General features: G+C 48.6%; 1 protein-coding gene across 1 annotated transcript in view; it reads left to right on the plus strand.

Moving 5' to 3' along the window:
* ZNF831 (zinc finger protein 831) overlaps positions 1-27,775 on the plus strand; it is a 130,776-nt gene that overhangs the window by 32,033 nt on the left and 70,968 nt on the right. Inside the window, exons 2-3 of the mRNA XM_067708622.1 lie at positions 15,415-19,044; positions 20,268-20,407. Coding sequence (XP_067564723.1) covers positions 15,451-19,044; positions 20,268-20,407 — 3,734 coding nt within the window. The 5' untranslated portion in view covers positions 15,415-15,450. The remainder of the gene's footprint in view (positions 1-15,414; positions 19,045-20,267; positions 20,408-27,775) is intronic.

Here is a 27,775-nt window from a genome sequence, read left to right on the forward strand (position 1 = left end):
GGTCAATTAGCTACTGCTAAAGATCTCTGTGACCCAAAGAATTCTGACCCCTGGCACCTTCCTATTGCCCTGTGCTCGACGTGCCCACTTTCCCTTTGACAATTAAGTGTTGCCTCTTGGCCTCTGCTCTCCCAGGATTCCCACAGAAATCAGGGAGCCCATCTCAAGGCTGGCAGCCCTTAGTCATACTTGGCCTGAAAAAAGAGCAACCACAGAGGTTTTCAGGGATGCGGGTGTCCCTCACTAAAGTATTTCTCAATGCCCTAGGGAGGAGAGGGCCTTCTGGGTCTTCTTGAGAATTGTAGTTGGGGAGTTGGTGGGTGGGTCTGAATGTTACACGTGGTACATCCAGGCCAGCCTTCCTAGTTATCTGAGCCTTTGAATTCTCACCTCCACATCAGGCCAGAGAACCGCTGGCATGTTAACCTCATTAAATCTAGGTCACTATGGGGTCCAGGTTTCAGTTAATCAACCAAGTAAGCTGTGAAAACCACATCCCGTTGCTCAACTAATACATTGAATTGAGACTGTCTAATAAGCACCCCTATCAATAACTGTGGCCCGATGGCTGGTGTTCTTTTCTGCCCTTTCTGGTATAACGCCCTTAGAAGCCATTCCCGCACATGCATTCCCTGGTGATATATCTTATTGAGGACCTATGGCTCTTTTGGTGTATAAGCTATTCCCTCTTGAGTCAGAGCCTGTACCTGTCCCCTGCATCAGGCTGACACTTGGCTCTAGTTACGGGTCTAACGGCAAAAGTGGGGGGCTTGTGGTGGATTCTGAGAAGAGGGAGCATCCCCTTTCAAAGCATCTACCCCAAGTGAGGGTATCACGGGGTTTTTGAGCTGAGGAAGACTGGTCTTCCTGAAGCCTGCAGGAAAAGCCACTGCTGAGCCCCTGCTGGTCAGAGAAGCTCAGAATGACCTGGAGGTCAACGCTGTCGGTTTCTCCAGATCCGATAAGTGTCCTTATTCCAAGTTTCAGGATCTCATTCTTAGACGATTAATGCCCTCATTTTCACCTGAGAAACTTGGTGAGACCATGAATTCAACCCATTTAAATGCAGCGACTTGCACCATTAAATTTTGTGTTTGATTTTCAGCCGTGTCAGCCCTGTGGCTATAAGAAATAAGAAATCCTTTCAGGGCTGTCCTGGAAGCTGTCTGATTCTCAGATCATGACTTGAGGTGGGAGTTAATGGACCTGGGTTTGTCATTTTCTCTCTAAGTGCTCAAGGGCCCTCAAAAAAAATTCATCTCACACCACATCCCTGATTGTCACTATTACTGCCATGCAGCTTGTGTTCCCAAGGCACGCACTCCCATCGGCACTTTATCGCAATAAACCACGGGTGATGGCTTGATTAATTGCAATGCCACTACACGTCATGGGTGGCCAGCATCCCATTTCTCATTGGCAAGGATCTCAGCGTCACACTCAAGTCCGAGGGTATGGCTGAATCAGTCCCCAGATCCCACATTCACCGATCTATCTCTTGGGACCCCTCCCATTACTAATTCTGTAGTATTTGTATCTAATCAGGAGATAGAAATCACATAGTCGGTTACACTGGGAAAGTTTAGGGTAAGACTGATTAACCGTGATAAAAGAGTAACTATAAGACAAGAACATTCTGTATGGTCCCTAGGATTGAGAGAGACGGCCCAAGAAAGGCAAACTCAGAAGGGGTTCAGACTTCATTGGAGAAGCTGTGGTTTAGTCACCGAATAGCAGAGAGGGTGGCTGGGTTAGCCAGACTGGAGCTGGTCTGGAATCGCTGGGCACACAATGGGCAGCCCTCTGGAGTGGGGGTAGGAGGCAGGCAATGGACAGCAGGGGACGTGGGCATGCATTGGGAGTCCGGATGCCAGTGGGGACGGAAGCCTTCCAAGCTCATGGGCTGCGTGGAGGGAGGTTGGGCTTGCAGAGGGAGCGACCAGTCCATGTGGGCCCCCAGCCACAGACAGGATGTGCCTTGGCTGCGCAGGGCCCCAGTTTCACTGTCAAGGAAGCTGCAGCTACATCCTCTCCAACCCGAGGCTCTACGGCTGCAGAGAGATCGCATCCGTGGCCTGTGGTGGGCAGGCTCTGTTAGATATCCTCGTATTAATTATGTGGTTGTTTTATGTTTTACATTATAGATTCATAACTCATCCTAGTCTATGGGCGTCACTGCTTTACCACCAGCTGAAGTGAAATGTAAAAACTACCTCTCTTACCTTCTCCCACTTAAAACTGTCTTAAATATTTCTCTAAATACATTAGACAGTGTTTTTGTTTGAACCATCAAACATCATTTAGAAAATTCAAAAGGAAATATTGTATTTACCTATATTTTTACTCTTTCCATCATTCTTTTTCCTTCTTGAGGTTCCAAGTGTCCTTCTGTTATTATTTTTTACAACAGTGGATTACACCATTAATTTATGATGACTTCTTATTTTATTTTTTATTTAAAAAAAATTTTGGGCTGCACCTCGTGGCTTGTGGGATCTTAGTTCCCCGACCAGGGATTGAACCTGCATCCTCGGCAGTGAACGGGTAGAATCCTAACCATTGGACAGCCAGGGAGATTCCCCCTTCTTTTATTATTTCCTTTCTATGTAGAGAACTTCCTTTAGCCATTCCTGCTGGTGACAAATTTTATTGTTTTGTTTTGTTTTTAAATTTGAGAATGCCTTGATTTCCCCTTCATTCAAGAAGAATCTTTTTGTTGGATATAGAATTTGCAGTTGACAGGTCTTTTCTTTAAGCCCTTGAAAAATGTTGTGCTACTTCTTTCTGGTCCCAAGTTTTGGATGGGAAACCTGCTGGCATTAGGATTTGTTTTTCCTATAGGAAGGGTGTCTTTTCTCTTTCACTGCTTTGAAGAATTTTTTCTTTGTCTTAAGAGTTCAGAAGTTTGACTATGATGTGTTTTGGTGAGGATTTCTTTGGGTTTATCCTATTTGGGGTTCACTAGTGTACTGATTCCATGGGTTTATGTCTTTTGCCAAATTTTTCAGCCATGTTTTGTTGAGTATTGTTTTATCGCAGTCCTTTTTCTCCTCTCCTTCCAGGACCCAGATGATGTGAATGTTATACCTTTTGTTAATCTCACAGGTCCCTGAGGCTCTGCTCATCTTTTTTCAGCCTATTTTCTCTCTGTTGTTCACACTGGGAAATTTCTATTGTTCTGTTTTCAAGTTCATGGGTTCTTTTTCCTGTCCCTTCCATCCTGCTGTTGAGTGCATCCACTGAGTTTTTAGAATTTTGGTTGTAGTGTTTTCATTTCTAAAATTTCCATTTGGTTCTTTTACTTTTGATTTCTTCGCTGAGACTATTTTTATTTGTTTCAAGCATATTTGTAAGTATTCATGGAGACAATTTTATGACGGCTGCTCTAAAATCTTGGTCAGATGATCCCAACACCTCTTGCATCTTGGTGTTGGTATCTATGAATTATCTTTTTTCATTCAGTTTGACATCTTCCTGGTGTGAGAAGTGAGTTGTTTGTTCTTCTTTTTTTTTTTTTGGCCGTGCTGCAAGATCTTAGTTCCCCGACCAGGGATTGAACCCACGCCCCCTGCAGTGGAAGCTCGGAGTCTTAACCACTGGATCGCCAGGGAAGTCCCAAGTGAGGTTTTTTTTTTTTTTTTTTTTTTGCGGTACGCGGGCCTCTCCCTGCTGCGGCCTCTCCCGTTGCGGAGCACAGGCTCCGGACGCGCAGGCTCAGCGGCCATGGCTCACGGGCCCAGCCGCTCCACGGCATGTGGGATCTTCCGGGACCGGGGCACAAACCCGTGTCCCCTGCATTGGCAGGCGGACCCCCAACCACTGCGCCACCAGGGAAGCCCCCCAAGTGAGTTTTGATTGAAACTTGAACACTTTGGTTACTATGTTATGAGAGTCTGGATGGATTAAACCTTCTGTTTGTGTTGGCTTCCTTTGACGCTGCTCAGCAGGGGAATAGGGTGGATGGAAGTCCAGGTTGCCCACTCAGCCATCACTGGTGTCTCCGGGGGAAATAGGAGGCCTGGTTTTTGCTCCCCACGTGGCTTACACTGACCCCGTGGACAGGAGTGGCCTCACTGCTGCTGAGGGGCGGTGAACATGCTGGCGCTCCCCGCAGCCTCATCAGACACCACCCAGCACGGAGGGAAGTGAATAAATAAACTGCGGCGCGCGCGCACACACACACACACACACACACACACACTCGGGAATACTACTCAGCAACCAAAGGAATGAACTACTGAAGCAGGCAACAAATTGATTACCCCCTCCCCACCCCCATGTCTTCAAGATGGCATCTGGCGGTCCACTGGGTCCTCTCGGGGGCTCTCGTTACAGAGCTATTCCTCCTTCTGGGTGTCCCTTCCCAGCACTCTGCGAGCTCCAAGCCAGACCCCACAGGCCACTGGAGGACCTGTCGGGGTTCAGGACAGCTCAGCCCGAGGGGGTCTCTCTGTGCAGGACCTGGCCTTGCTCCAGCCATCTCCTTACAGCGCTTCAAGGTGGATGTGGGGGACAGTCTTGGTGTTGCCCTGACTTACACCTTCTCCTTTCTCGGTTGAAACCTGACCTTCCTGTTTGCCTTCCTCCTCTGGCGGGTCCCCTCATCATCATCTCTCAAGACTATGAAAATAGCAGCATTTTCTTTCATTTCCTCTATTAGTGTCGTGTGGATGCTGTAACAAAGTCCCACAAACTGGGAGGCTAAAACAACAGAAATGGACTCCCTCACATTTTTGGAGGCTCTGAGTCCCAAATCACAGTGTAGGCAGAGCTATGCTCCTCTGAAGGCTCCAGGGAAGGATGCTTCCTGCATTCTCCAGCTTCTGTGGCTCCAGGTGTTCCTTGGCTTGTGGCCGCATCCCTCCAATCTCAGCCTCCGTGGTCACATGGGTCTTTGCATGGCCGTCTCTCTTGTACGTCTGTGTCCTCTCTCTTCTTATAAGGACATTGGTCGTTGGATTTAAAACCCACCCTAAATCTGGTATGATCTCTTCTTGAGATCCTTAATTTAATGACCTCTGCAAAGACCCTAACTGCAAATAAGGTCACATTCACAGGGAGTAGGGATTAGGACATAGACCTATGCTTTTGGGGGACACGATTCAACCCACTACACTTCCCTTACATCACAGCCTCCTTCCACCTCTGAGCAGCTACTCCTGTAGCTCTGCTGTGGCCCTGTTACGAGGGGGCATCTACTCTGTTGTGCAGGAGAAGTCCCGACACACGTCTTGCCTTGGAGCCTGAAGCCTTAAGCAAAGAGAGAAGGCGATTTTGAGAAACGTTTCACTCTCAACAATAATATCTGCTCTCAAGATTTCGGTCTGCCCGGAAGTCCTACTTTGCATGCTGGCAGCTGAATCTTCCCTTGTTCTTTGTGTCTCTCTTCCTTCTTTAGGAAGGGCTATACCTCCCCGACCACTTGACCCTGAGCATCTCTCTCCAGCTCTCAGCACCTGCTTCCCCTCGTTGGAACAGTAACAGCGCCTATGTGAAGGGATCGCTGTGTGGGTTAGATGACTTGTGTATGTTGAGCCTTCGGCACGGTGACCCATGGCACGTGGTAGGCATTATGTGCGGCTCGGCCATGTCTGCTCTGAACCTGTAAAAATTCTCGGTTTCTCTTTGGGCAGATAATTGCCTCGGGCTGACCAAGGTGAAACTGATTAACTTAGAAAAGGAAAAAAGGGAAGCGTATGAACACTTTTCAGGTGCTGTGACAAGTGCTTGTAGATGGTGTCCGTTTAATCCTCCTTGATCCCACCCCTCACCCCCACTTTACAAATGAGAATCTGAAGTTAAAAGAACTTGCAGAAGCCACACGGGGGTAAGTGGTCAAACTAGAAGGGGAACCTGGAGTGGGTTTCCGTCTTCAACCGAGGCGTCCCCAGCCCCAGGGACAGCGGACCAGAGGCAGAGCCCCCGCTGCCTCCCATCTGCCAAAGCTGCCCTGACTTCAGCCTCTTCCCTCCAAACATCCGAAACCTATCGACCATCTACAGGGAAATCCCGTAATTTGTGTATGAAAGTTAGGCCATTGCCCGGGATGCTCTTCTGCATTCACTCGCACAAGCCTTCTGCACGGCGTGTTTTTGTTTGTAAACTCTGGCCTGTTCCCTTATCTCACTTGGTTCAAGCAAATCAAGCGGAATGAATTTGGGTGAAGTAGTGGTGGGGACCAATGTGTGTTTGGGCCTGTCAGGTCCTGGGGCTGCTTTCAGGGAGGTGATGCCCCGAACTAGGTAGTCCCCCTCTCAGGGACCCTTCCAGACCCTTGAGAATCCGACAGAAGTCAGAGATGCTCTCGCTTTCCGGGAAAATTCACCCATGCACGTAATTTAAGTTGTAATTTCACTCTGCAGCCTGGCAGGCCTGATGCACATGCGAGTGGGATGCACAAGTGGGGCGAGTTTAATGGGGGGGCGTGAGGGCTGGCGGGGGGGAGGGGGGCGGTGTTACCCCAGGGACCGGGGATGGTGGGAACCATAACTGGGACCGGGGCATGTCGCCTGGCAAAAATGTGGCCTTGAGTAGAGGGACAGAGCAGCCTTGGAACCAGCCCTGGCCTGACTCTTCCCTCCTCACTCTGACCTGTGGGTGTAGACACCACAGGACAGGAGGCTACACCCTGGGGACACAGGGCAGAGGGAGGAAGATGGGGTCTGTCTGGAGGGTCTAGCCTGAAGGTATCTCAGGTCAAGATCTTCAATTAGAGGCATGTTTCCCCAAAGTATGGGACCACACCGCTCAGCTGTGCTAGTTTGTATGACAGATACACAGCTTAAAAGATTAATCATTATACATTTATTTTCATCATTCTTAGAAAAAATTGGAATCTCCCTTTTTTTTGGTAATGACACAGCCCGCCTCTCGTTTCCCCTCCAGTTAATACAAGTATTTATTTGTTGGGTTTTTTTTTTTAACTGAGAGGCAACACATGACTTTTGGTATATACTTTGCACTTCTTGGCCAGTGAGAGTAAACGTCTTTTCACATATGTCTTTTTTTTAAAAAAAAGTTAATTGTTTTGATTTTTTTTAATTTTAAAGATTAACAGACAATTTTTAGAGTGGTTTAGGTTTATAGAGAACTGAGGGGAGAGTACAGAGAGTTCCCATATACCACTTACCTACGCCCCTCATACAGTCTCCTCTGTTATTAATATCTTACATTTAGTGTGGTACTTTTTTTTAAATTGAAGTATAATTGTTTTACAATATTGTGTGAGTTTTAGGTGTACAGCAAAGTGATTCATAGATATATACATATATTATTTTCCATTACAGGTTATTACAAGATATTGAAAACATTTCCCTGTGCTCTACAGTAGGTCCTTGTTGATTATCTATTTTGTATATAGTACTTTGTATCTGTTAATCCTAAACTCCTAATTTATCCCTCCCCCACCTCCTTTCCCCTTTGGTAACCATAAGTTTGTTTTCTGTGTCTGTGAGTCTTTTTGTTTTGTATATAGATTCATGTGTATTCTTTTTTAGATTCCACATATAGGTGATATCATATGGTATTTGTCTCTCTCTTTCTGACTTACTTCACTTAATATGATAATCTTTAGGTCCATCCATGTTGCTGCAAATGGCATTATTTCGTTCCTTTTTTATGGCTAAGCAATATTCCATTGTATATATGTGCCACATCTTCCTCATCCATTCATCCGTTGGTGGACATTTAGGTTGCTTCCATGTCTTGGCTATTGTAAATAATGCTGCTATGAACATTGGGGTGCATGTATCTTTTCGAATTAGAGCTTTTGTCTTTCCTGGATATATGCCTAGGAATGGGATTGCTGGATCACATGGTAACTGTGTTTTTAGTTTTTTAAGGAACCTCCACACTGTTTTCCATAGTGGTTGCGCCAATTTACATTCCTACCAACAGTGTAGGAGGGTTCCCTTTTCTTAGTGTGGTACTTTTGTTATAATTGATGAGCCCTGGAAACTTCTGATCTTACTGTTTCCATAGTTTTGGCTTTTCCAGAATGTTATATAGCTGGAATCATACAGTATGCAGTCTTTTCAGATTGGCTTCTTTCACTTAATAATATGCATTTAAGTGTCTTCCATGTTTTTTCATGACTTGATAGCCCAAGTCTTTTAAGTCATTAAAATTAAACTTTAATTAAACTCATTTCTTTTTAATGCTGAATAGTATTCCACTATCTGGATGCACCATGTTTTTTTAAAATTTTTTATAAATTTATTTATTCATTTATTTATTTTTGGCTGCTTTGGGTCTTTGTTGCTGAGCGCAGGCTTTCTCTAGTTGCGGCGAGCAGGGGCTACTCTTCGTTGTGGTGCACAGGCTCAGTAGTTGTGGCACATGGGCTCAGTAGTTGTGGTTCGCAGGCTCAGTAGTTGTGGCACATGAGCTTAGTTGCTCCGCGGCATGTGGGATCTTCCCAGACCAGGGCTAGAACCTGTGTCCCCTGCACTGGCAGATGGATTCCCTACCGCTGCGCCACCAGGGAAGTTCACCATGGTTTATTTATTCACCCATCTACTGAAGGACATCTTGGCTGCTTCTAAGTTTTAACAATTATGAATAAAGCCGATATAAACAGGTTTGCAGGCTTTTGTATGAAAATAAGTTTTTGGATAATTGGGTAATGATATAGCCCCCCCTTTTTTAATTTTTAAAAATTGTAAAATGTGCATAACATAAAATTGATCATTTCAACCTTTTTTTTTTTTTTTTTTTTGCGGTACGCGGGCCTCTCACTATTGTGGCCTCTCCCGTGGCGGAGCACAGGCTCCGGACGCGCAGGCTCAGTGGCCACGGCTCACGGGTCCAGCCACAACGCGGCATGTGGGGTCTTCCCGGACCGGGGCACGAACCCGCGTTCCTTGCATCGGCAGGCGGACTCTCAACCACTGCGCCACCAGGGAAGCCCCATTTCAACCCTTTTTAAGTGCAGTTCAGTGGCGCTAAGTACATTCACATCCTTATGCACATAGTTCCCTTTTAACGTAATGCTAGGCCAGGTACCCAGGGGTGGGGAGGAAGCAAGTGACCCCACACACGGCACGGCGGCTGACAGGTGTGCAGGACAGACTGAAGTTTGGGAAACTTGCAACTAGAACAACAGTCTCAGCAACCACGTTCTTTCTGGAAAGTTCGATCTGCTGAATACATTTAATCCATTCTCCATAGTCTTCTCTCTCAGGGCCCAAAACATGAGTTTTTAAAATTTATTTGTGGCATTCCCATGTTCTCTTTTTGCCCAGGCCCCCTCGTGGGTTGCTTTGAAGAAAGGGGGCTTTGGAAATAGTCACTTTCCCTCCCCATGGGGTGGCACACTCTCTCAGAAGAACATAGTTTTGGGGGGGGTGTCGGGGAGTGGGGAGCCCATGCGTGGCAGAGGGAGGAAGTGAGGCGTCCGACGGGCTATCTGCAGGGTGGACCCTCGGGATGGCGACCGCGCGCAGGGACAGCGCTTGGCAGTGGGTCTCGCCGAGCAGGTGGTCCTCCCAGAGGCTTCCCTGGTGCGCCCGCCCTCACTTTCCCCCCTGCTCGATGGGGATGAGACAACTTGCCACCTCCCTGGTTCAGAGTGAGAATCATCAGTGGCAGCGCTTTGAGGTTTTCCCAGGAAAAGTGCCGTATCCCCCAGGAAGGTGCTGGTGGGCTTGCAGCCTCCCAGTCAGCGATCAGCTGCTGCTAAAAGGCATCGATTTTGCTGTGATCACGGAACAGGCTGCAGAGAGAGCAAAATAATCATCGTGGCAGGTGTGTCAGAAATGTAACGCTCTTTTTCTGGAATTTCTATTTTGAAGCCCCCGCTCCTCCCACCCCGAGGCAGTCAGTTCTGGGCTTCTTTTCTCTCTCCCCTGAGGATGGGCTTATTTCGGGGTACAGGTGGTGCTCAGCCCCCAGTTCCCCAAGCTCCACGCTGAGTCACCCCTCCTGCAGCATTACCCTTGGTGTGACCCATTTTCTCAGTCACGCTCAGCCCCCTCTTGGGTGCTCTGGGATTCATCCTGAGCTGCACCGGCTCTGGGCACAGAACCCTGGGGGCTTCCTCCCTCCCTCCCGCCTGGACTCGGGCTTAGGGATGTTGCTATTCTGTCCGGGGGGCGGGGTCTCTCCCGAGTGCCCCGAGGAATGGGGGTCCCAGGTCTTCTCTCTACCCAAGTCCCCTCTGAAGCCAAAGCTGGAGGGTCTCGTCGCCCCCCTCCGACTTTCTTCCCTCCCACCTCCTCCCAACCCGAGGATGGGGAAAACTGGCTGGTCTTCCTCAGATTCCCCTTAGGGTTTAGGCTTTGGAATTCACAAGTCTTTACTCAGTTTCTGCCACAGCAAGTTCAGTGGAGGCCCCGCCCATCAATCCCCCTCTGCATTTTACCATTTTGGAACAAGCTGCAGGCAGCATTGCTGGGCATGAGAATTTCTGGGGCCACAGAGCCCACTGGGTGTGTCCCTTTGACCAGCTGGACATGCCAGCACACCATTGCTCCCTCAGTCCCCTGTGGGGTAACGTGTTCTATGTGATCTCTTGGTCCCCAGACGAGTTTGGTAAGCTCCAGCTGCCATCGGTGGGGACTGGCTTGATGACACACTCTTTAAAGCGTCCTTCACCCCAGCTTTCCCGCTCCCCTGCTAGCATTGCCTGAGATCACCTCCCAACTAGAATCCTTATAATGACCTTCTTTCTTGGGAATTGCACCTGCGAACGGCATCCTTTCCTGGAGGCACTGAAGGGAGCCAGCTGCATTGACTGATGGGGAAAAGACAAGGGGTAGGAGGGAAGGTGGGGTGGGGAGGATTCGCTAGTTAATAGTTCAAAATATTATGGCGTATCACTGGAAACTCAACTGAGCCAAGCACTTCCTCCGTGCCTGACGCCACCCTCGGTGTTTTCTCACACGTTATTTCATCTGATCCTTCCAGGAGCTGTGCCCAAGTGACCTGGGAGCTGGGTCTCGGGGGTGTCCACCAGCAAGCCTGGTGAGCAGGGACAGGAAGGCGGGTCTGATGGTTCCCCTGGGAAGCATCTTGAACTTTCTCAGCTTGAGGGAAGCCTTGTCTTCCATTCACATCAGTGCTTAGGAATTCTAATAGCTCCTACCCATCTCTAGGGATTTCTGTCTTTCAATCTTTCCTTAAAAAATTATAAGGTCTCAAATCTGTGAGATCTCCAATGTAGACAGGTTTATGAGGAATAGAGAATGGGAATGATGGTCTTGGGATAAAAAAGAAAAAAAGGACTGACTGTAGCATTTGCCAATTTCTGTGGTGTAAATAGTCCCACCACGGCCAATCGCAAGCTATGAACGTGACGTTACTGGACCTAAAATTGGCAGGAGGTGGAGATGTGGAGTGCCACCCTGTTACATAGTATTTCCACCATCCCGACGCAATCCACGTGAGTAACGTCCAGAGCATTAGATCATGCTAAGATGTAATAAAATAATTAGTAAGTGATGAGCTTGGTGAGTTCCTTTTCTACTACTGACATAAAATTCACATAACATGAAAGTCACCGTTTTAACTATTTTCAAGCGTACAATTCTGTGGCATTCAGTACATTACAATGTTGTGCAACTACTGCCTGCATGTGGTTCCAGAACACTTTCATCACTTCCTTTCATAAAGGAAGCTCTGTTCCCAGTTAGGCACGCACGCCTCCCTCTCCCTCTCCACCCCTGGCAACCACTGTCATCTGTTTTCTGTGTGTATGAATTTTCGTCTTCTGGGTTTTTCATGTAAAAGGAATCATACAGTGTGGCCTTTTGAGACTGGCTTCTTTCACTCAGCATCATGTTTCCAGGGCTCGTCCATGATGTAGCCTGTATAAATACGTCATTCCTTTTTATGGCTAAATGACATCTCATTGTACAGATAGACTGCAATTTGTTTATCCATTCATCAGTTGATGGACATCTGGGTTGTTTCCACCTTTTGGCTCTGTTGCATTGTGCAGTTATCAACATTTATGTACACGTTTTTATTTGAATACCTATTTTCAGTTCTTTTGGGTGTATACATAGATGCAGAATTTCTGGGTCATGTGGTAGTTCTGGGTTTAACTTTTTCAGGAACAGCCAAACTGTTTTCCACAGTGGCTGCATCATTTTACATTCTCACTAGCAGTGGTTAAGTGTTCAAATTTCTCCATATCCTTACCAACATTGGTTATTTTCAGTTTATTATTAATATGCTAGTTGATGTGAAGTCATACTGTGGTTTTGATTTACATTTTCTAATGACTAATAATACTGAACATCTTTACATGTGTTTTTGGCCTTTGTGTATCTGCCTTGGAGAAATGTCTATTCAAGTCCTTTGCTCATTTTTAAATTGAGTTGCTTGTCTATTTGTTATTGAGTTAGAAGCGTTCTTTATATATTCTGGATTTATCATGTATACAATTTGCAAATATTTTCTCCCATTTTGTGAGTTGTCTTTTCACTTTCTTGATAGTGTCCTTTGATGCACAAAAGTTATTTTTTATTTTGAAGAAGTCCAATTTATCTTTTTCTTTTAATTGATTTTGCTTTTGGTGTCATATCTAAGAATCCAATGTCAAATCCAAGGTCATGATTTACCCCGATGTTTTCTTCTAAGAGTTTTGTAGTTTTAGCTCTTACATTTAGGTTTTTGATCAATTTTGAGTCAATTTTTGTATGTGGTGTGAGGTAGGGATTCAACTTCATTCTTTTGCGTGTGAATATTCAGTTGTAGTAACTTTGTTTTTAATATAATTTATCGAATTGTAAGTCTATATAATTTAACTTTTAATTATGGCCACATTTAACAACTAGCTTGCAAAATTTCTGAAAAGTTAACAATCAGCACTTGTGAGCCAGTGTGAGCTGGTATGAGCTGCCATGACTTCTACCTTTCCCTGATTGAACAGTCTTGCTGCTAAGGCTGGAATTTGGATTTGTTTTTCTTGAGGAGCTAAGCTGGGGATTGGTTGAAGTGCAACTCAACCAGTGGAGCTCCTGGGAGATGGGCACCTGAGGGTGTAGGGTCTGGAGGCCCCCCAGTTCTGTAGCCATGGGCCTGTTTACATTTTCTCGTTGCATCTGGCTTTCCCTCCCACAGTTGGAAGAGCGTGGCTGGGTCTCTCTTGCTCCCTCGCCTAGCATTTGCCCAGCGGTTACCCCTGGCTGAGAGGGAACCAGCTGTGTCTCTGTTGGGTTTGGAGGGACTTTGGAAGCCCCACCTTTGAGCAGAGACCCAAGCCTGATCTTGAAGCTAAAGAAGTGCTTTTTTCCTGCTGGGGTGGCCAGATAAAATACAGGATGCTCAGTTACATTTTTTAAATTTTATTTATTTATTTATTTTTGGCTGCATCGGGTCTTCGTTGCTGCACGTGGGCTTTCTCTAGTTGCGGCAACTGGGGGCTACACTTCATTGCTTTGCGTGGGTTTCTCATTGCAGCAGCTTCTCTTGTTGCAGAGCACAGGCTCTAGATGCACGGGCCTCAGTAGTTGTAGCATGCGGGCTCAGTAGTTGTGGCTCGTGGGCTATAGAGCACAGACTCAGTAGTTGTGGCTCATGGGCTCTAGAGCACAGGCTCAGTAGTTGTGGCTCGTGGGCTCTAGAGCACAGGCTCAGTAGTTGTGGTGCACGGGCTTAGTTGCTCTGTGCATATGGGATCTTCCTGGGCCAGGGATTGAACCTGTGTCCCCTGCATTGGCAGGCAGATTCGCAACCACTGTGCCACCAGGGAAGTCCCCTCAGTTACATTTTGATTCCAGGTAAATAATGCATAATTTTCTAGTGTAAGCAAGACCCATACAAGAATTGGGACATACATATACTAAAGAAGTATACAGGGCTTCCCTGGTGGCGCAGTGGTTGAGAGTCTGCCTGCTGATGCAGGGGACACGGGTTCGTGCCCCGGTCCGGGAGGATCCCACATGCCGCGGAGCGGCTGGGCCCGTGAGCCATGGCCGCTGAGCCTGCGCGTCCGGAGCCTGTGCTCCGCAACGGGAGAGGCCACAACAGTGAGAGGCCCGTGTATCGCTAAAAAAAAAAAAAAAAGTATGCATTGTTTATCTGAAATTCAAATTTATCTAGGAATCTTGTGTTTTCATTTGCTCAATCTAGTAAGTGTCCCCTCAGGTCAGTTTTCTTCCTTATTGTCCTAATCCAGTAGCGGAGACTCAGAACTCCAGAGTGGGAAGGGCCCTAGGGAGGTGCCCATTTTACAGACCTGGAAACTGAGTCCCATCTGAGGAAAGGGACTTGCCCCAGCTCATGGGATCACTGTGGATTTTGAGGACCTTGCTGAGCTACACGATTTTTCTTTTTCATGAAGTCAGCACATTTTCTGAGTGTCTCCTCTGCACAGGGCACTGTGCTGGGTGTTGGGAGACAATGGTGACAAGCCTGCCATGTACCCGTGTGCAGGGGAAGAATCAAGAATTCCCTTTGAGAAGCAGCCACATAGCACAGGGAGATCAGCTCGGTGCTTTGTGACCACTTAGAGGGGTGGGATAGGGAGGGTGGGAGGGAGGGAGATGCAAGAGGGAAGAGATATGGGAACATATGTATATGTATAACTGATTCACTTTGTTATAGAGCAGAAACTAACACACCATTGTAAAGCAATTATACTACAATAAAGATGTTAAAAAAAAAGATAACTCCCCCCTCCAAAAAAGGATTCCCTTTGAAATATTACTCAGCCATAAAAAGGAACGAAACTGAGTTATTTGTAGTGAGGTGGATGGACCTAGAGTCTGTCATGCAGAGTGAAGTAAGTCAGAAAGAAAAACAAATACTGTATGCTAACACATATATATGGAATCTAAAAAAAAAACGGTACTGATGAACTTAGTGGCAGGGCAGGAATAAAGACGCAGATGTAGAGAACGGACTTGAGGACACGGTTGGAGGGGGAAGGGGAAGCTGGGAAGAAGTGAGAGAGTGGCACTGACATATATACACTACCAAATGTAAAATGGATGGCTAGTGGGAAGCTGCTGCATAGCGCAGGGAGATCAGCTCAGTGTTTTGTGATGACCTAGAGGGGTGGGATAGGGAGGGTGGGAGGGAGGCTCAAGAGGGAGGGGATATGATGACATATGTAAACATAGAGCTGATTCACTTTGTTGTACAGCAAACATTGTAAAGCAATTATACTCCCATAAAGATGTAAAAAAAAAAAAAAAAAAGAGAATTCCCTTTGGGCATATTAAATGAGATAGGATGGAGACAGACCCAGGTCTGAACCTGCTTTGCCACATGTTAGCTGCATGACGAGTCACTTCCACTCTCTGAGCCTCAGTTGCCCCTTTTCTTATATGGGGATAGGGGTATTTTTCTTGGGGGATTGTTGTGGCTTCAGTGGAGGTGACGAAATGCTTGATGGGGGTAGGGAAGAGTTTACTGTATGATGAGAGAAGAGAGTCACCCATAGTAAAGCTCGGTTGTTGCTCACAGGTTGCCCGGCATCCTGGGCCACCCAGACGATGTGGGATGGAGGCGCCGGAAGTCACCTGCCCTGCCTTGCCTGCCAGGGACCAGCCAGCTCCTGCTTCTGGCCCCCCAGGGGCCCCAGGTGGGCAGGCCTCGCCTCACCTGACCCTGGGCCCCATCATCCTGCCCCCAGAGCAGGGCCTGGCCCCCACCCTGTTCCTGAAGGCCTTGCCCATCCCACTGTACCACACAGTGCCTCCAGGGGGCCTCCAGCCACGTGCCCCCCTCGTGTCAGGCAGCGTGGACGGGGGCAGCGTGCCCTTCATTCTCAGCCCCCTGCTGCAGCCTGAAGGGCCCGGTCCCACCCAGGTGGGGAAGCCAGCGGCCCCAGCGCTCACCGTGAACTTCGTGGGTGCTCTGCCCATCCTGTCACCGGGCCTGGGGCCCATGCTGGGCAGCCCCTGCAAGGTGCGCAACGCCGGCAAGTACCTGTGCCCGCACTGTGGCCGGGACTGCCTGAAGCCCAGCGTTTTGGAGAAGCACATCCGCTCCCACACGGGTGAGAGGCCCTTCCCGTGCGCCACCTGCGGCATCGCCTTTAAGACCCAGAGCAACTTGTACAAGCACAGACGGACCCAGACACACCTCAACAACTCCAGGCTGTCCTTGGAGTCAGACGGCGGGGGAGGCAGCCTCCCGGAGGAGGGGGACAAGGCCGGAGTGCCTTCCGGGACCCACGGGGCACGATCAGAGAGACCCCTTTCTCCGGGTGCCCAGTCTGCTGGGCACTGCCTGCTGCCCAGGGCGCATCTGTCCCCGGTTGCCAAGAGCCTGGACCTGAAGATGGACACTGTTGCCTGTCCAGGGTCCACGTTCGATGTCAGGGAGGCCCCTGGAGACTCTGCCCCCGGGCTCCCACTGGCCAGCTCGCAGCCGAGGAGGAAGCTGCCGGAGCAGCGGTCCCCGACGGCCAGCAGGCCGGGCTCCGTGCTGCAGCATCAGCAGGTGGAGAAGCCCGGGGATGCCAAGCCCTCGGAGGGTCGGCTGCGGAAGTGCGAGAGCACCGACTCGGGCTACCTGTCCCGCTCGGACAGCGCAGAGCAGCCACCGGCCGCCGGCAGCCCCCTGCACAGCCTGTCGGAGCACAGCGCCGAGTCCGAGGGCGAGGGAGGCCCGGGGCTCGGGCGCGCGGAGCGGGCGGCCGGCCTGGAGCTGGAAAAGAGGCGGCTGGAGGAGCGCATCGCCAGGCTCATCTCTCACAACCAGGCCGTGGTGGACGACCCCCAGCTGGCCCACGTGCGGCCCCGCAAGACGGTCCTGTCCAAGCAGGGCAGCATCGACCTGCCCATGCCCTACACCTACAAGGACTCCTTCCACTTCGACCTGCGGCCACCGGAGCCCAGGAGGACGCCTGCCGCCCTCCGCGCCGCGCGCTCCACCTGCGCGCCCCCAGACAGGGCGCGGCCCCTCTTCTTCCACTCGGTCCCCACGCAGCTCTCCACCGGCACCGAATGTGTGCCTGTCACCAGGAGCAACTCGCTGCCCTTCGTCGAGGGCACGGGGACGTGGCCGGAGCTGCCGGACCCCCGGGACGCCTGGTCCCGGAGGCAGAAGCCTCTGAGCCCCAGGCCTGCCCCCGCCCGATTGGCCGATGTCCCTGGCAGTCACCCCCGGGCCCTGGTCAGACAGGCTGCGGTGGAGGACCTGCAGTGTCCCCCGACGGGAGACGCCTCGGCCCCGGCGGAGGACCCGGATGGAAAGAGACCGGCTGCGGGGGAGGGACAGGCCGGCCAGGGCCAGGCGGCTGGTAAGCAACGCGGCCAGAGGAGGCTGAAGATGTTCTCCCAGGAGAAGTGGCAGGTGTACGGGAAGGACACGTTCAAGAGCATCTACCAGAAAACGAAAGCTGGCCACCACGGAGGCAAGAAGGCTAGGGAGGTCACAGCGGGCGGCGGGGTCGAGCTGGAGTGTCTTCTCCAGCAGGATGCAGGGGGTGGCGGGCGTGCAGCCCCCTCCCAGGATGGGAGGAGGCCCCTGGGCCCCGAGGACACTGCCGTGGAGGCAAGGCCAGCGCCTTGCGCAAGCCCACCGGCCTGTGAGGGCCTCTTGGTGACTGAGCCCCCCAAGCAGAGGGAGACAGTGGCCAGAGCCGGAGGCAGGGACCAGCCCCGTGTGAACAGGGCTGCCTCACGCCCTGCCCTCAGCTGCAGAGGACCCCTCTGCTTGGGCAGCAAGAGCCCTCTGCTTCCCCCAAACGGGAGGCTGGAGTTGGGGTGTCAGCCGCTCCCAGCACCCAGTCCTCCCAAAGGAGGTGACTTAGAGGCTCCCAGGCGGGGTCTGCCGGACCCCAAGCTGGAAGGTGGCACCCGGGGTGGCGGAGGGGACGCCAAGGAGACCTGTCAGCAGGCCCACGTGGTCCCGAGCCGGCCGGGTGGGAGCTCCGGGGAACCCCAGCCCACAGAGGTCAAGCTCCCCTCGGAGAGGAAGAAGCTGAAGGTGGAGGCGCTAAGCTGCCAGGAGCCCCCGGGAGCAGGAGGAGAGACCCCGGGGGGCCCCATGCACGCTGCCTCCCCGCCCCCTCAGAACCAGGACAGTGACCCCGGGGAAAAGCCAGGGGGGCTGCCTGGAGGCGGCGACTGCACAGCGAGGGGCAGGGCTGGGACCCTGAGGTGGGCAGGGCCTCGGGACACAGAGCCTCGGCTGCGTGCTACAGCTGCAGCCCCCGGGTGTCCCTCCCAGCTGGCCTTGCAGCCTCGGGCCCCCGGCGTCCTCGCTGCCCCAGTGGACATGGCCTTCCCCCCACAGTACCTCCTCAGGTTACCCCAGGGAGAGACCCGTCGCCCGTCGCCCATCCCCCAGAAGCCGGACCAAGGCCGGGGCCTTCTCTGCAGGAGAGGGGGACCTGAGGAACGGGCATCCTTTATGGAGTCAGGGCTGGAGGCCCCCCTGCTTCCCAGCCCAACCTCAGGCCAGGCCCCTGGTGGAGCAGACAGCTTCGGGGAGGACCCCAGCTGGTCCACGCCGTGTGACAGGAGAAAGGGGGTGCAGGGAGAGGAGAAAGGAGGCTTGGACACTGGCACCCCAGCAGCTGGGGTCCCCAGGGGGGCAGTCTCCTTCCCGTCCACGCCAACGTGTGACTCTTGGAGGAGTGGGACCCATGACACCCAACAAGCCTGCAGCAGCAGCACTTGGGCGCGAGCCAGGCCCTCTGGGGGCGTCCTCCATCCCTGGGAATCCACTGGGGAGCTGGGGGGGCCTCTCGAGAGTGCCCCGTGGGGCCCTTCTTCAGGGCCACTAGCGGGGCTCAGTGCCGGTTGCTCCCGCCAGCCCGGCCCCTCCCTCTCGGCCCTCCCACCCCCGGGCTGGCCTGAGTTGGCCTCGTGTGCGCCCGCGGAGACCCCCGGGAGCTACAGGGCCCAGGGGCCTTTCCCCTCGCTGAGGGCTGAGCCCCGGCTCACATGGTGTTGCCTGAGCCGCAGCCTCCCTCTGCCGCTGGAGCAGAAGGAAAAGGACACTTCCGTGCACCTGGCGCTGCATTTCCCTGCTGGCAGTCTCCCGGGTGAGGGTCCTGACGCCCAGCCAGCGAGCAAAGCAGTGTCTGGAAGATGGAGCAGGATAAGCCCTGGAGGAGGAGGGCAGACGCAGACACTGAAGGTAACACCCAGCTTTGTCCCAGGGCCCTGGGGGCTGAGGGAGGATGCTTGGCAGGCAGGACTTACAGCGATGGAGAGAAAGTATGAAGCCATCCTGTGTAGCATCTGCTGTCCATTATAACATCTTCTCAGCCTGCTCCCAAGGGAGAGAAAAAAGGCGCAACAAGTAAAATAAAACGAAAGAACATCATGAGAAAAGGTTTCAAAGGACAGAATGACTGTACCCAAGACTCCGGGTGAGATTTTTCATAACTAGACATAAACCTTAATGCTGAGTTTCCTGGTAGCAGAGGCAAACAGTAAAAATGAAACGCTGGTCAGGAGAGCTTATAAATCAGAAACCGTTTTTGAGAGATAGACTCCAAACAAAAACTCTTAAAAGGAGATAGTTATCATACCAGGGACTCCAGAGAAAATAGCTGCTATGGTCAGATTTAACTTACCCCTGAGTTTCCTGGAAGCAGTGGCAAAAGGGGAAAGGAGCTGGGTGCTCTAGAGAGTTCTCACTGGTCATTAAATTTATAGTCCCATCTTTTTTTTGTGGGGGGGGAGGGCCGTGCCTCGCGGCATATGGGATCTTATTTCCTGACCAGGACTCAAACCTGCACCCCCTGCATTGGAAGCACAGAGTCTTAACCGCTGGACCGCCAGGGAAGTCCCTGTAGTCCCATCTTGAGAGCGACTCCATGCATCTGGATTGTATAATTGAGGGTGTTGTCCTGCTCTGGGATGTCCTGGGCCAGGGTGACTGGAGAGGATCCTGCAGCCTCAGTTTTAACTTAATCATGTGGAACAACAGGGTCTGTGTCCCAGAGCTTGAAGGCTGTTCTCATGGTAACACTGCCTTTATCCCGAGAGTGGGGGGTTAAGAAAGAGTGTGCTGGGCCTGAGAGAGGGTGAATCCAAGGCCCGGCTTAGCCTCCTTCCTCCACAAGGCCATCAGGTACTGGGTGTGGGCATTCCTGGAGGAGGGAAAGGAGCCGGCCACGGTGTTCCCTAGACCTCCAGTTATCACCAAAGGTCTGGGCTTTTTCTTCTGTGGATCCAGCCCAGGCAGGATTCCAGAAGGTTCCGCCCAGCAATGCTCAGACCATTTGGCAATGCAGCATTTCGATGCCCGATTTCCCCAGACAGGCATCCTGTCTGCAGAGAGAGAACCCTTCTGTGTTGTTCCCACCGTGAGGGCTGTGAGCAATATGACGCCTGCGTGCCTGGTATTTTCAGCTCTCCGACCCAACAGCCCCAGGGATGCCATCCCAGGAGTGGATGTCTGAGCCGGAACGGAAGAAAGGATGGCCTCGTAGGAGGGCAAAGATGCCTCGTGGGAGCAGCAAGCAGAAACAGCTGAGGAGCCGCTCCAAAAGGTAGGGTGTGTGGCCACCTCTGTCATTTCCCCGTGTGCCCACAGTGTCAGGAGCTGCAAACTGCGATTTCAATAAACCCCCGAGGAAAACTTCACAAGGGATTCAAAAGGCATCTCTGCGTTCCAGGGAGAGAGAGACAGAGTCCTGTATAGGAACTGGGGTCTGGAGTTTCATGGTTAAAGGACTCAGTGTGTTTCCCCATCAGCCTACCGGCTATGTGTTTTTCAGTGGTGCCTTTTTTAAGGCCAGGCGTCCAGCAAATATTCGAAATAACTGAGTTGAAAACACATCCATCCAGTTTAAGTCCTGAAGAGAGAGCATGTTAATTATTTACAGCTTTTATTGCTTTTTTAATTATGCAAGTGATGCATGTCCTTTGCAGAAAAATTAGAAAATACAGATGAGTGAGGAGACGACAATAAAACATCCTAGTGATCTCACCACTCGGAGACAATCACGTTTAGGTGTATGCCCTTCGAGACTTTTCTCCGTGATCTGTGCACGTACATAATCTCCTGACTGCAAATGCAGGCTGGGGGGCAGATGGATTTTAAAACCCCTCTTTCATCGCGTCATTCTGATCGTCTCGCTCCTTTGCTCAAAACCCCTCAGGTTGCCCACTGCGTACCCTCCTCCCTCCAACACCCCGCCCCCCCCCCCCCCGCCCCGCAAAGCTTTTAGGTCCCATTTTCCCATGGTCGCCCCCCTCCCTCTCAGTGTGATGTCATATGGTCCCAGCCCTCGCCTATTCTCTATTTGACACTCCGAACCCATATCCCCAAGGCTCTCCTGCACCCGCCATCTCCCGTTCCTAGAATGCCTGGCCTTCTCCTATTGTCAGTGTTTGGTCCAGACATAGGTATTTGTCGAGAGGCCACACGAATTCCTAATGCTTGCCTACAGCTGCTCAGGCTCTCACTGGCCAGAGATGACATACCCTCTTCTGAGGCCCCTGCACCCGCTTTCACTTGTCTGCCAGGACCATGTTTCCAGGGCTGGCATCGCTGAGGGCTTGCTGTGTGCCAGGCACAGCATTTTTCTCTCGAGGAAACTGAGACACACAGAGAAGTCAGGCAACTTCCCCAAGGACCCGGATCTGAACCAGCAAACCTTACTCCAGAGCCCAAGTGCTAAACAGCAGCTTGCCCCAATGCTCCCAGCCCGTAGTGGACGTGAGAGTCACCTAGGGTTTTCTGGAGGTTTCCTGTGATGCTGGGTCAAATTCAGTGGGTCTGGGACGGGGCCTGAGATTCTGTATCTCTAACATGCTTCCCAGTGACGCTGAGGATGCTGGTCCAGTGAGCTAGCTTGGAGAGCAATGCTTTACATCACCCAGACCACATCCCGGGAGCTCAGGGATACTGGCACGTGGCTTTGCTCCCACAAAGCACTAAACTACATCTGAGTGACAGCTGGCAAGCCTGAAGTCTCCAGGCCTCAGTCAGAGTCCCGGGAGATGTGGGGAGGGGGACAGAGGTGGGGTGCCTCATCTACAGTTCCCAACACTGGAACTTGACTGTTTCAACAGACATTCGTTGTGCACCTGCTAGATGCCAGGTGTCTACATGTGGAGGCCGTTGGGGAAACATTCCCAAATAAGGCTGATGGTCCCAGGCTGGTCCTCCGAGAGGCCTGGAGATGTCTCTCCAGGATGCCTTGCAAACCCATCAGCAGCCCCGGGGCCAAACAGCCCATGTAGGAATCTTATTTGGCCGCAACATTGTTGAAAGTTTTGATGCTTAGTATCCAAATAATAAATATCAGGAGATTTCACATATAAACCTGGATTTTGGCTTCTCTTAAAATATCTGAAGCTCTGAAGACATTGGGCCTGCCTTCTTGCAGGGCAGCGGCTGGCTGGGGCTTAGCAGCAGCTATGCCTGTGGACGGTGCCTGTGCTCTGCAGCCTGCCTCAGTCCCCACTTGTCCCTAGTGTCCTTTTTTCCCTTTTTTTTTTTTTTTTTTTAGTTTTTTTTAAAAAATTGAAGTGTAGTTGATTAACAATATTGTGTTAGTTTCAGGTGTACAATACAGAGATTCATTATACACACACACATTCTTTTTCAGACTCTTTTCCCTTATAGGTTATTACAAAATATTGAGTATGGTTCCCTGTGCTCTACAGTAGGTCCTTGTTTATCTATTTTATATATGGTAGTTTGTATCTACTAATCCCAAACTCCTAATTTATCCCTCCTCCCACCACCCCCCTTTCCCCTTTGGTAACCATACGTTTGTTTTCTATGTGTGTGAGTCTGTTTCTGAGATAAGTTCATTTGTGTCATATTTTAGTTTCCACCTATAAGTGCTATCATATGGTATTTGTCTTTCTCTGTCTGACTTACTTCACTTAGCATGATAATCTCTAGGTCCATCCAGGTTGCTGCAAATGGCATTATTTCATTCTTTTTTATGGCTGAGTAGTATTCCGTTGTATTTATGTACCAAAACTTCATCCATTCATCTGTTGATGGACGTTTAGGTTGTTTCCGTGTTTTGGCTATTGTGAATAGTGCTGCTGTGAACAAAGGGGTGCGTGTATCTTTTCGAATTACTGTTTTGTCTGGACATATGCCCAGGAATGGGATTGCTGGGTCATATGGCAACTCTATTTTTATTTTTTGGGGAAGACTCCGTACTGTTTTCCGTAGTGGCTGCACCCGTGTATATTCCCATCAACAGTGTAGGAGGGTTCCCTTTTCTCCACACCCTCTCCCGCATTTATTATTCGTAGATTTTTTTTTTTTGATGATGGCTATTCTGACCGGTATGAGGTGATACCTCACTGCAGCTTTGATTTGCATTTCTCTAATAATTAGCGATGTTGAGCATTGTTTCATGTGCCTTTTGGCCACCTGTACGTCTTCTTTGGAGAAGTGTCTATTTAGATCTTCTGCCCATTTTTTTGATTGGGTTGTTTGCTTTTTTGGTGTTGAGCTGTAGGAGCTGTTTGTATGTTTTGGAGATTAATCTCTTGTTGGCTGCATCATTTGCAAATATTTTCTCACCGCCTGTAGGTTGTTCCCTAGTGTCTTACGTTTAGTCATGTAGTCTGCCTGGCCCTCATAGGCATGCGTGTTTGCAAATCTTCATCTTAACATCCGGTTTTGTGGGAGCCAAAACTCTGCCTCCCAGTCAGTGAGCTTCTCAGCAAGAGGCTGCAGGTGAAAAAGTGAGGGGGCAGAGGGACCCCAGCGTGCAAACAGGAGAGGTCAGAACCCAGGCTCGACAGCTCTGTCCTGGAGCCTCCAACTGGGTGCACTGGGGATGACGCTCTTGAAGTTTTTACATTCACCAAACTTTGACTGGTCGACCGTGATTCCTTCATCATTCGTGCCTTTATTGGCTCATGATCGTCCTTTGAGTCATTCTAACCTCAGGACCTTTGCACTTGCTGATCTATTTACCTCCACCTGCACACACCACCTCTGGCTCCTCATGGGGCTGGCTCCCCCTCATCTCAGCAAAGACGCTGGTATTGTGGCGGAGACTCACCTGACCCCTGTACCTCAGTGGTTCCCCCCTTTTTTTCTCCATCCCATCGTCTTGTTTTATTTCCTTCATAGGTTGTTGGTAGAATTCATTTTCTTGAGGCATGGAATTGATGGCAGCTTGCTTCTTAAAAGCCAACAGTGGAGGGCTTCCCTGGTGGCGCAGTGGTTGAGAGTCCGCCTGCCGATGCAGGGGACGCGGGTTCGTGACCCGGTCTGGGAAGATCCCACATGCCGCGGAGCGGCTGGGCCCGTGAGCCATGGCTGCTGAGCCTGTGTGTCCGGAGCCTGTGCTCCGCAACGGGAGAGGCCACAACAGTGAGAAGCCCGCGTACCGCAAAAAAAAAAAAAAAAAAAAAAAAATATATATATATATATATATATACACACACATATATATCACTGTTAAGAGAAAAGATATATATCTCACACTGAATTTATCATCCTTCAGTTTGATTTTTAAACTCCATATTGTGTTTTTGAAGATCTCGCCATGTTTGGTACATACAGATAAAATTCATTCATCTTAATTGCTGTAGAGTATTCTATCCCATGGAAATAACACACTGTATTTTCCATTCCCCTATTTATGGACATTTAAATCATTTCCAGTTTTTTGTGTGTGTGCTAACTTTGCAATGAACATGCTTATACGTGCCTCCTTAGACACAATGTGAGAAGTTTTCTAAGAAACATACCTAAAATGGAATTACTGGGTTATAAGATAATCACATTTTCAACTTTGCAAGTTATTACCAAATCACTCTCTGCAGTGCTTGTGTCACTGTAGGTTTCCTCCAGCTAACAGTGAGAGTTTGCCCTGCTCCCATATTCTTACTAATGTTTGTTAGGAGCAGATTTTTAATGTTTTGCCCACCCAGAATTTGTAGGATTGTGTATATATCCTAGATTTGCCTATATTCTTTGCCTGTTATATATATTGCAGATATTTTTCCAGGTCTATTATCTGACTTTTTAAGCCCATTCATTTATATTTACCCACATAATTGCAAACATCTTGCCTCTTCATTCCTTTTGGCATGTCAGATCTTCCTTCTGGGATTGTTTTCTTCTGTCTGAAGTATATTCTTTGGAATTTCTTTTAGAGAAGAAAAATCTCAGTTTTTATTAGCCTGAAAGTGCATTTATTTCACCCTTGTTGTTGAAAAATATTTTTTCTGGGTACACAGTCTCAGGTTGACAGTTATTTCCTCTCAGTCCATCAAAGCTGTTATTGCATCGTCACTTGGCTTCTGTTTTGTGGTGAGAAGTCAGCTATGAGTCTACTCATCTGTCTTTTGAAGGTCTCTTATCTCTGGCTACTTTCAAGATCTTCTTCTTTGGTGTTCCATACTTTTACTTTCATGTATCCAGGTACACGTCACTTTAATTTATTCCATTAGAAATCCACTGGGCTTCTATAATTTCTGGATTGATGTCTACCAGGAAGATTCTCAGCCATTGTTCCTTAGATGTTGCCTCCATCCCAGTCTCCCTCTTCTTTGGAACATTGAAATAATGCATCTTAGATCTGTCTTTCATGTCTCTTAACCTCTGTTTTCAACAACTTTGTCTCTCCCTGCTATAACCTAGATACTTTGTTCGGATGTTATCTTTAAAATGTTACTAATTTTCTTAATCCACCGTGTGTTTTTTTCAAAGCTCTATTGACATATATTGAATTTTAATATGCATATTGAAAGTGTGCAATATAATAAGTTTTGACATGTTCCCACCGGTGAAACCAACAACACTATCAAGATAGCAAACGTATCCGCAATGCCCACAGTTTCCATGTACCTCCTTGTAATTCTTTCCTCCTGCCCCCACCCTGCCACCCCCCCCCCAGGTAACCACCGATGTGCTTTATGTCGCTATAGAATATTTCACTTTTTCTAGAATTTTATAAAAATGGAAGCAGACAATATATACCTTCCCCCCCTTTTTTTTCGGCTGGGCGTTTTCTTCACTCCATATGATTAGTCTGAGGCTCGTCCATGTTGTGTGTATCAGTCATTTGTTCCTTTTCATTCCTGAGTAGTAAGCCATTGGGTGGATACGGCACAATTTGTTTATACAACCACTTGTTGGTAGACATTTGGCTTGTTTCAGTTTTGAGCTGTTACAAATAAAAAGTACTATAAATATTCATATACAAGTCTTTGTATGGGAATAAGCTTTAAATTCTCTTGAGTAAATACCGAAGAGTGGAACGTCTGGATCTTATATGGTAGAGGCATAATTTTTTAAGATGCTGCCAAGCTGTTTTCCAAAGCGGTTGTATCATTTTACATTTCCACGAGCAGTGTGTGACAGCTTCTGCTTCTCCACCTCCTTGCCAGCACTTAGTATGGCCATCCTTTTTCATTTTTGTCATTCTAATAGATGTCTGATGGTATTGTATTAGTTTGAATTTACATTTCCCTAATGATGATATTGACTATCTTTTCATGTGCTTATTTGTCATTTATGTATCTTTTTTGGTGGAATATCTGTTTGCATCTTTTCCCACTAAAAATGGGTTGTTAGTTTTCTTCTTATTGAATTTTGAGAGTTATTTATATATTCTGGCTATAAGTCCTTTTTCCAATATGCAAGTGGTAACTATTTCCTTCCAGTCTGTGCCTTGTTTTTTGTTGTTTTTAATTCTCTTAACAGTGTCTTTTAAAGGGCAGATATTTTAAATTTTGATGAATTCCAATTATCATTCTTTCTTTGGATTGTGCTTTTGATGTCATAACTAAAAAATCTTGGCCTAAATCATAGCCACAGAGATTTTTCTCTTAAGTTTTCTTCTGTAGCTTTATTGTTGTAGGTTTAATATTCAGACCTAGGATCAAATTTTTGTATATGGTGTGATGTATAAATCAAAGTTCTCAGTTTTGCAGGTGGATACCTAATTGTTCCAGCATGATTTGTTCATCTGTTTGTCTATTTTGATGCATATGCCGTGTTGTTTTGATGACACTGCCTGACTTGAAGGGTTACTCTAAAACTTAAATATTCAAGGCAGTGTGGTATTCACATCAAAATCGACAAATAGATCAATGAAACAGAATAAAGAATACAGAAATAGACCACACATACATGGTCAATTGATTTTTGACTAAGGTTCAAAGGAAGTTCAATGGCAAAAGTATAGTCTTTTCAACAAATTTTGCTGGACCTGGAAAGTTTCCCCACCAGGAAGCCAAGGCAATCATGAGGCTCACCTCATCTGTTCCTCTTCTCTCAGGGACCACTGCCTTCATTGCTTGGTGTCTAATGTCCTGAGAATCATTGTTTTAGACATTTGTCCATTTTTTTGGGGGGGAGGGCACATCTAGTCACTGCTGTACCATCTTGGTCAGAAGAATTCCCTGGACTAAGGCAATGGCCTCTTAATTGGTCCCCTGCTTTTACATGTCTGTCGAGTTTTAAATTTAATTCCTGACAATATTATATTTATTTTTTTTTAAGTTCCATTTGATTATTTTTCAGATCTGCCTGGTCATTTTTATAGTCTCTTGCTCTTTACTCTTCTTTTTTTAAATGGAGGTATGATTGACAAACATAAAATCTGTGTATATTTAATATATATGTCTTGACCAGTTGGAAGGTACATGTACACCCACGAAGCCATCACCACATTCAGTGGCCTACACTTTCCTAAACTTATCCATCATCTCTAGAAGTTTCTTCCCTTCCTCTTTTTTGTTTTTTGATAAGAATATTTGACATAAAATTTAAATTTTATGTAAATTTTAAATGAAAAAAATTTTAAGTATATAATACAGTATCGCTAACGATACAGTTATCGTTTAAGTATTAGATATACAGATATCGTTTAAGTATATAGATAGTATACAGATATCGTTTAAGTATATAATACAGTATC

This window comes from Pseudorca crassidens, chromosome 15 (assembly GCF_039906515.1).
Source record: "Pseudorca crassidens isolate mPseCra1 chromosome 15, mPseCra1.hap1, whole genome shotgun sequence".
Taxonomy (NCBI): domain Eukaryota; kingdom Metazoa; phylum Chordata; class Mammalia; order Artiodactyla; family Delphinidae; genus Pseudorca; species Pseudorca crassidens.